Source organism: Podarcis melisellensis (genome assembly GCF_964234715.1).
Source record: "Podarcis melisellensis genome assembly, chromosome: W".
Classification (NCBI taxonomy): Eukaryota; Metazoa; Chordata; class Lepidosauria; order Squamata; family Lacertidae; genus Podarcis; species Podarcis melisellensis.
In genome coordinates, this window is record NC_138535.1 from 5576876 (window position 1) to 5586875 (window position 10000).

General features: G+C 54.6%; 1 protein-coding gene across 2 annotated transcripts in view; it reads right to left on the reverse strand.

Annotated features, from left to right (window-relative positions):
• Positions 1 to 10000, reverse strand: part of LOC309361296 (NADPH-dependent diflavin oxidoreductase 1-like) — a gene marked incomplete at its 5' end in the record, with an annotated part of 29990 nt that overhangs the window by 4510 nt on the left and 15480 nt on the right. For both annotated transcript variants that reach the window (XM_081896191.1, XM_081896190.1), the window contains 5 exons: positions 1204 to 1350; positions 2679 to 2793; positions 2870 to 2977; positions 4962 to 5182; positions 9427 to 9548. In XM_081896191.1, the coding sequence (XP_081752317.1) occupies positions 1204 to 1350; positions 2679 to 2793; positions 2870 to 2977; positions 4962 to 5182; positions 9427 to 9548 (713 nt within the window). The remainder of the gene's footprint in view (positions 1 to 1203; positions 1351 to 2678; positions 2794 to 2869; positions 2978 to 4961; positions 5183 to 9426; positions 9549 to 10000) is intronic.

Consider the following 10000-nt stretch of genomic DNA (forward strand, 5'->3'; position numbering starts at 1 on the left):
TTATTATATTATTATTATTATTATTATATAATACTATTACATAATAACTATTATATAATAATAATAATAACATATTATTATATTATATTATATTATATTATATTATATTATATTATATTATATTATATTACATTATATTACATTATTATTAATACATAATGATATGCATTTGTATAATGAATAATAATGAATTATTATTAATGAAGACTAATAAAAAGAGGATAATGATAAAAGATTATAAGACAGAATCATACATATAATAAGGAAGAAATTAATTATAATGAGAATAATAATAACAATAATAGTAATAATAATAAATACATATAATATTTTAGAATTCTTGAATAATAATAATAATAATAATAATAATAATAATAATAAATACATATATTTTAAAATTCCTGAATAATAATAATAATAATAATAATAATATAAATACTACTACTGATAATAATATTAATAATAATAATGATAAATATTTTAGAATTCCCGAATAATAATAATAAATAATACATATATTATTTTCGAATTCCCGAATAATAAGAATAAGAATAAATACATATTTTAGAATTCCCAAATAATAATAATAATAATAATAATAATAAATACATATATTTTAGAATTCCCAAATAATAATAATAATAATAATAATAATAATAAATACATATAATATTTTAGAATTCCCTAATAATAATAATAATAATAATAATAATAAATATAATATTTTAGAATTCTTGAATAATAATAATAATAATAATAATAATAATAAATACATATAATATTTCAGAATTCCTGAATAATAATAATAATAATAATAATAATAATAATAAATACATGTAATATTTTAGAATTCCCTAATAATAATAATAATAATAATAATAATAATAAATATAATATTTTAGACTTCTTGAATAATAATAATGATAATAATAATAAACAATACATGTAATATTTTAGAATTCCTGAATAATAATCATAATAATCATAATAATATTTTAGAATTCCTAAATAATAATAAGAATAATCATATAAATAGTACTACCGATAAAAATATTAATAATAATAATGATAAATATAATATTTTAGAATTCCCGAATAATAATAATAATAATAATAATAATAATAATAATAATAATAATACTGTCTTATTGAAACCCCGCCCATTATTCAAATCTCATGCAAATTTCACCAACAGGCGCCCACCTCTCTTGCCCTGCGCTACGCGTTCCTGGATTGCAGCGCGGAAGGGCGCCACCCCGGTGCCGGGCGCCACCATGAGGACGGGCGTCTGGAGGTCCTGCGGGAACCGTAGCGCCCCCTTCTTCACCCAGAGGGGGACGTGGACGGCGCCTGGGGTGGAGAAACGTAGCGCGGGAATCAGGGCCGGGCGTGGGGGAAACGTAGCGTAGGGAAGGGAAATGTAGCGCAGGTGGCGCCTGGGGTGGAGATACCTAGCGCGGGCGTCAGGAACGGGCATGCGGGAAACGTAGCGCGGGGAGGGGAAACGTAGCGCGGGCATCAGGTCCGGGCGCAGGGGAAACGTAGTGTAGGGAAGGGAAATGTAGCGCAGGTGGCGCCTGGGGTGGAGAAACCTAGCGCGGGCGTCAGGAACGGGCGTGCGGGAAATGTAGCGTAGGGAAGGGAAATGTAGCGCAGGCGGCGCCTAGGGTGGAGAAACATAGCGCGGGCATCAGGGCCGGGCGTGGGGAAAATGTAGCGCGGGGAGGGGAAACGTAGCGCGGGCGTCAGGTCCGGGCGTGGGGGAAACGTAGCGCGGGGAGGGGAAACGTAGCGTGGGCGTCAGGTCCGGGCGTGGGGGAAACGTAGCGCGGGGAGGGGAAACGTAGCGCGAGCGCCACCATGACGACGGGGGTCTCGGGGTCCTGCGGGAACCGTAGCGCCCCTTCTTCACCCAGAGGGGGGCGTGGACGGCGCCTGGGGGTGGAGAAACGTAGCGCGGGCGTCAGGAACGGGCGTGCGGGAAACGTAGCGCGGGCAAGAGGAATGTAGCGCGGGCGGCGCCTGGGGTGGAGAAACATAGCGCGGGCGTCAGGTTCGGGCGCGGGGAAAACGTAGCGCGGGGAGGGGAAACGTAGCGCAGGTGTCCTTCTGAGAGAAACGTAGTGCGGGCGCCCAGCACATTGACAGGAGAAACGTAGCGTGGGCGCCAGGAGAAACGTAGCGTGGGCGCCCAGCACATTGACAGGAGAAACGTAGCGTGGGCGCCAGGAGAAACATAGTGCGGGCGCCCAGCACATTGACAGGTGAAACGTAGCGTGGGCGCCAGGAGAAACATAGCTCGGGCGCCAGGAGAAACGTAGCGTGGGCGCCCAGCACATTGACAGGAGAAACGTAGCGTGGGCGCCAGGAGAAACGTAGCGTGGGCGCCAGGAGAAACATAGCATGGGCGCCCACCCCATTGACAGGAGAAACATAGCGTGGGCGCCAGGGGAAACATAGCGCGGGCGCCAGGAGAAACGTAGCGTGGGCGCCCAGCACATTGACAGGAGAAACGTAGCTCGGGCGCCTAGGAGAAACATAGCGCGGGCTCCCAGTGGATTGACAAGAAAAACATAGCATGGGCGCCCAGGAGAAACGTAGCGCAGGCGCCCACCCCATTGACAAAAGAAACGTAGCGCCGGAGATTTCCGCACCCGGCGCCTTGCGCTACAACTCACCCTGCGCCGGGTCGAGGGAGGCCAGCCAATTGGAGCAGAGCCCGGTCCGGGGTTTCGCCAGGCGCGTCTTGTAGCGCACGACGGCCACCAGGAGCTGGATGCGGCCGGGCAGCGCCTGGTGGGAAAGCGGGAGTTGTAGTACGGGAATCGTAGTACGGGGAGGAAACTAGAACTCCCGCGCTAGAACTCACCAGCAGGGAGGAGGCCAGGGAGAAGGCCCGGGCGCGGGTGCGAGGGATGAGGTCCAGGAGGAGGTGGCAAGGGATGGCGGCCGCCGTCCGGGGGAAGTCGCTCAGGACCTGGCGCCGGGAGAGAGAAAAGGGAGTTGTAGCGCAGGCGGGCGCCGGGTGGCGCTAGAGTTTTGAGACACTAGGACTTGGGAAATGTAGTGTTGGAATCAGGCGCTGGGAACCTTGGCACTGGGATGTGTAGCAGCCAAAACCAGGCGCTGGGAACTGCGGCACTTGAAACCAGAGACTAGGAACTAGGCGCTGGGAACTGTAGCACTGGAAACCGTGAGCGATGGATCATGGAAGAAGTGGGAACCGGGCGCTGGGAACTGTAGCGCTGGGAACCTGGTGCTGGAAACCAGGCGCTGGGAACTGTGGCACTGGGAACCTGGTGCTGGAAACCAGGCACTGGGAACTGTAGTGCTGGGAACCTGGCGCAGGGAACTGTGGCACTTGAAAGCAGAGACTGGGAACTAGGTGCTAGGAACTAGGCGCTGGGAACTGTAGTGCTGGGAACTGTGGCGCTGGGACTAGGCGCTGGGAACCGTGGCACTGGGAAGTGTAGCACCCAAAACCAGGCGCTGGGAACTGCGGCACTTGAAACCAGAGACTGGGAACTTGGCGCTGGGAACTGTAGCGCTGGGAACCTGGTGCTGGAAACCGTAGCACCCCAAACCAGGCGCTGGGAACTGTGGTACTTGAAGCCAGATACTGGGAACTAGGCGCTGGGAACTGTGGCACTGGGAACCTGGTGCAGGAAACCAGGCGCTGGGAACTGTAGTGCTGCAAACTAGTTGCAGGGAACCATGGCACTGGGAACCATGGCGCTGGGGAAAAGGCGCCCAAAACAAAGTGCTGGGAACCAGGCTCTGGGAAAACAGGCGCTGGGAACCGTGGCGCCCAAAACCAGGCGCTGGGAACCGTGGCACTTGGAACCAGGCGCTGGGAAGTGTGGTGCCAGGAGCCAAGAGGTGGAAACCAGGCGCTGGGAACTGTGGCGCCCCAAACCACAGGTGCTGGGAACTGTGGCGCTGGGAACCATGGCACCCCAAACCAGGCGTTGGGAACCGTGGCACCGAACCCGGGCGCTGGGAACTAGGCGCTGGGAACCATGGCATTGGAAACCAGGCGCTGGGAACCGTGGAGCTGGGAACTGTGGCGCCCAAAACCAGGCACTGGGAACTGTTGCACTGGGAACTAGGCGCTGGGAACTGTGGCACTTGAAACCAGGTTCTGGGAACTGTAGCAATTGGAACCAGGCGCTGGGAACTGTAGCGCTCCAAAGCAGGCACTGGGAACCAATGCTGGAAACCAGGCGCTGGGAACTGTGGCATTGGGAACCAGGCGCTGGGAACCGTGGCACTCCAAACTAGACTGGAAACCAGGTGGTGGGAACTGTAGTACCGGGAGCCATGGCACTGGGAATCAGGCGCTGGGAACTGTGGCACTGGGAACTGTGGTGTTTGAAGCCAGGCGCTGGGAACTATAGAACTGGGAACCGCGGCATCCAAAACCAGGCGCTGGGAATTGTGGCACTGGGAACCATGGCACTCCAAACTAGACTCTGGTAACCAGGCGCTGGGAACTGTAGTACCGGGTACCATGGCACTGGGAATCAGGCGCTGGGAACTGTGGCACTGGGAACCGTGGTGCTTGAAACCAGGCGCTGGGAACCGTGGCGCCCCAAACCAGGCGCTGGGAACTGTGGCACTCCAACCCAGGCGCTGGGAACCATGGCGTTGCAAACCAGGCGCTGGGAACCATAGCACAGGGAACCAGGCTATGGAAACCAGGCCCTGGGAACCGTAGCACTGGGCGCCCGACCCCGGCCCCCCACGCCCTACGCGCTATGTTTCCCTCCAACGCCGCCCTGGGAACTGTAGCGCCGTGAAGCGTAGCACCCCCAACCAGACCCCGCCCCGTGCGCGCTACAATTCCCGCAATGCCACCCACCTCTGGGAACCGTAGCGCCCCAAACCAGACCCTGGGAATTGTAGCACTGGGAAGCCGGCACCCCGCACCCGGCGCGCTACAACTCCCAGATCTCACCCACCTCCAGCGTCGTGCGCCGCACCCGGTGGCAGTAGGCGTAGAGTTCCTCCTGACCGGGCGCCGAGGCGAACTCCGCCAGCTTCTCCCGTTCGCGCTCGTCGGGGGAGAGCTGGGCGGCGAGTTCGAAGAAGGAGCGCCTGGGAGTTCTAGTGATGTCCAGGTACTTTTCCACCAGGCGCCGGACGGTGCAGGGCTGGGGGAGCGGGAATGGTAGCGCGGCGCCTGGCGGGGGGAGAGAGATGGATCAGTTTGGATTGGGTGAAATGAATGAGGTTTCTTGGCATTGGGTAGAAGGTCTGGGAATTGTAGCGCTGGGAACTGTAGCGCTGGGAATCATGGCGCTGGGAAGTGTGGGACTAGGACCAAGGTGTTGGGAACTGTAGCGCTCAAAACCAGGCGCAGGAAACCAGGCACCGGGAACTGTAGCGCTTGGAACCCGGTGCTGGGAACTATGGCCCTGGGAACCGGGCGCTGGGAACTATGGCACTGGGAACCATATGCTGGGAACTAGGCGCAGGGAACCATAGCACTGGGAACTGTGCCACTAGGACCCAGGTGCTGGGAACCGTAGCACTGGGAAACATAGTGCTCGAAAGCAGGCACTGGGAACCGGGCGCTGGGAACTGTGGCACTCGAAACCAGGCGCAGGGAACCAGGTGCTGGGACCCAGGAACTGGGAACCGTGGTGCTTGAAACCAGGCGCTGGGAACTGTTGCGCTGGGAACTGCAGCACTGGGAACCCGAACTAGAAACCAGGCGCTGGGAACCGTAGCACTGGGAACCATAGCGCTCGAAAGCAGGCACTGGGAACCGGGCGCTGGGAACTGTGGCACTGGGAACCAGGCGCGGGGAACTATGGCACCAGGAACCGGGCGCTGGGAACTGTAGCACTAGGACCCAGGCGCTGGAAACTGTGGCACTCGAAACCAGGCGCTGAGAACTATAGCGCTGAGTACCCGGTGCTGGGAACTAGGCGCTGGGAACTATGGCACTCGAAACCAGGTGCAGGGAACCAGGCGCTGGGAACTGTAGCGCTGGGAACCCGGCCCTGAGAACTATGGCACTGGGAACCAGGCGCAGGGAACCAAGCGCTGGGAACTATTGCGCTGGGAACTGTGGCACTGGGAACCAGGCGCTGGGAACTGTGGTACTGGGAACTGTAGCACCGGGAAACAGGCGCTAGAAACCAGGCAATGGAAACCATGGTGCTCAAAACCAGGCGCTGGGAACCGTTGCACTGGGAACCGTGGCACTAGGACCAAGGCGCTGGAAACCAGGCGCTGGGAACTGTGGCACTGGGAACCAGGCGCCGGGAACCGTGGTGCTGGGAACCGTGGCACTAGGACCAAGGCACTGGGAACCAGGCACTGGGAACCGTGGCGCTGGGAACCAGGTGCTTGAAACCAGCCGCAGGGAACCAGGCGCTGGGAACTGTGGTACTGGGAACTGTAGCACCGGGAAACCAGGCAATGGAAACCATGGTGCTCAAAACCAGGCGCTGGGAACTGTGGCACTGGGAACCAGGCACTGGGAACCAGGCGCTGGGAACCAGGCGCTGGGAACTGTAGCACTAGGGCCCAGGCGCTGGGAACTGTGGCACTCGAAACCAGGCGTTGGGAACTATAGCGCTGGGTACCCGGTGCTGGGAACTGTGGCACTGGGAACCAGGCGCTGGGAACTGTAGCGCTGGGAACTCAGCGCTGGGAACTATGGCACTCGAAACCAGGTGCAGGGAACCAGGCGCTGGGAACTGTAGCGCTGGGAACCCGGCCCTGAGAACTATGGCACTGGGAACCAGGCGCTGGGAACCATATGCTGGAACCTAGGCGCTGGGAACCTTGGCACTGGGAACTGTGGCACTAGGACCCAGGCGCAGGGAACCAGGCGCAGGGAACTGTAGCGCTGGGAACCAGGCGCTGGGAACCGCAGCACTAGGACCCAGGCGCCGGGAACTATGGCGCTGGAAACCAGAGGCTGGAAACCAAGCGCTGGGAACTATTGCGCTGGGAACTGTGGCACTGGGAACCAGGCGCTGGGAACTGTGGTACTGGGAACTGTAGCACCGGGAAACAGGCGCTAGAAACCAGGCAATGGAAACCATGGTGCTCAAAACCAGGCGCTGGGAACCGTGGCACTGGGAACCAGGCACTGGGAACCAGGCGCTGGGAACCAGGCGCTGGGAACTGTAGCACTGGGAACCAGGCGCCAGGAACCGTGGCACTAGGACCAAGGCACTGGGAACCAGGCGCTGGGAACTGTGGCACTGGGAACCAGGCGCTGGGAACGAGGCGCTGGGAACCAGGTGCTTGAAACCAGCAGCAGGGAACCAGGCGCTGGGAACTGTGGTACTGGGAACTGTAGCACCGGGAAACAGGCGCTAGAAACCAGGCAATGGAAACCATGGTGCTCAAAACCAGGCGCTGGGAACCGTGGCACTGGGAACCAGGCACTGGGAACTATGGCGCTGGAAACCAGACGCTGGAAACCAAGCGCTGGGAACTATTGCGCTGGGAACTGTGGCACTGGGAACCAGGCGTTGGGAACTATAGCGCTGGGTACCCGGTGCTGGGAACTGTGGCACTGGGAACCAGGCGCTGGGAACTGTAGCGCTGGGAACTCTGCGCTGGGAACTATGGCACTCAAAACCAGGTGCAGGGAACCAGGCGATGGGAACTGTAGCGCTGGGAACCCGGCCCTGAGGACTATTGCACTGGGAACCAGGCGCTGGGAACCATATGCTGGAACCTAGGCGCTGGGAACCGTTGCACTAGGATTCAGGCGCTGGGAACCATGGCGCTCAAAACCAGGCGCTGGGAACCGTGGCGAAAGAAACCAGGCGCTGGGAACTGTAGTGCTGCAAAGCAGGCACTGGGAACCAATGCTGGAATCCAGGCACTGGGAAGTGTGGCATTCGGAACCAGGCGCTGGGAACCGTGGCACTGGGAACCAGGCGCTGGGAACTGTGGTACTGGGAACTGTAGCACCGGGAAACAGGCGCTAGAAACCAGGCAATGGAAACCATGGTGCTCAAAACCAGGCGCTGGGAACCGTGGCACTGGGAACCAGGCACTGGGAACTATGGCGCTGGAAACCAGACGCTGGAAACCAAGCGCTGGGAACTATTGCGCTGGGAACTGTGGCACTGGGAACCAGGCGCTGGGAACTGTGGTACTGGGAACTGTAGCACCGGGAAACAGGCGCTAGAAACCAGGCAATGGAAACCATGGTGCTCAAAACCAGGCGCTGGGAACCGTTGCACTGGGAACTGTGGCACTAGGATTCAGGCGCTGGAAACCAGGCGCTGGGAACTGTGGCACTGGGAACCAGGCGCCGGGAACCGTGGCGCTGGGAACCGTGTCACTAGGACCAGGGCACTGGGAACCAGGCGCTGGGAACGGTGGCACTGGGAACCAGGCGCCGGGAACCGTGGCACTAGGACCAAGGCACTGGGAACCAGGCGCTGGGAACTGTGGCACTGGGAACTGTAGCACCGGGAAACAGGCGCTAGAAACCAGGCAATGGAAACCATGGAGCTCAAAACCAGGCGCTGGGAACCGTTGCACTGGGAACCGTGCCACTAGGATTCAGGCGCTGGGAACCATGGCGCTCAAAACCAGGCGCTGGGAACCGTGGCGAAAGAAACCAGGCGCTGGGAACTGTAGTGCTCCAAAGCAGGCACTGGGAACCAATGCTGGAATCCAGGCACTGGGAACTGTGGCATTCGGGACCAGGCGCTGGGAACCGTGGCACTCCAAACTAGACTGGAATCCAGGCGCTGGGAACTGTAGTACCGGGAGCCATGGCACTGGGAATCAGGCGCTGGGAACTGTGGCACTGGGAACTGTAGCACCGGGAAACAGGCGATAGAAACTGTGGCACTAGGACCTAGGAGCTGGGAACCAGGCGCTGGGAACTATAGCACACTAATACAGGCGCTGGGAATCATAGCACTGGGGACCCGACCCCCTGTCCCGCCTGGACCAGGCGCTGGGAACCGTGGCAATGGGAACCATTAGCACTGGGGACCCGAACTCGAACCCGCTCCCCGTCCCGCCTGAATCAGGCGCTGGGAACTCTAGTACACTAAACCAGGCGCTGGGAACCAGGCGCTGGGAACCCGAACTCGAACCCGCCCCCCGACCCGCCTGAACCAGGCACTGGGAACCATAGCACTAGGGACCCGAACTCGAACCCGCTCCCCGACCCGTTTGAACCAGGCGCTGGGAACCATAGCACTAGGGACCCGAACTCGAACCCGCTCCCCGACCCGCCTGAATCAGGCGCTGGGAACTCTAGTACACTAAACCAGGCGCTGGGAACCATAGCACTGGGACCCGAACCCGCTCCCCAACCCGCCTGAACCAGGCGCCGGGAACCGTAGCGTTCAAAACCAGGCGCTGGGAACCAGATGGTGGAAACCAGGCGCCGGGAACCGTAGCGTCGGGCGCCCAAACTCGAACCCGCACCTTCCTCGGCCGGCCGAACCACAAAGCGCCGTTCTGGATCCAGGTTCAAGAGGCGGCAGAAGAGGTCGACGTCCTCCGGGGCGTTGCTGGGGGCGACCATGGCGACGTCGCCGGCGGCGGCCCTGTTGGGAAACTAATTATTAATTTCCTGTTGGGAAACTAATTATTAATTTCCTGTTGGGAAATTTATTATTATTATTATTATTATTATTATTATTATTATTATTATTATTATTATTATCATTATGTGTTTTGTATGCCTGGCTGTCTATCAGTTCCTGGAATAATAATAATAATAATTCATAATGATAATGATAATGATAATGATAATGATGATGATGATAATAATAATAATAATAATAATAATAATAATAATAACAACAACAACAACAACATACATGCATACATAATAATATATAACAATTAAAGGTTAATAATTCAGAATAATGAATAAATTATGTATTTTGTAGTCCTGGCTCAGTTCCTATGATAATAATAGTAGTAGTAATAATAATAATAATAATATAGTAATAAAAATACATAATAATTAGAGGTTAATGATACATGATGATAA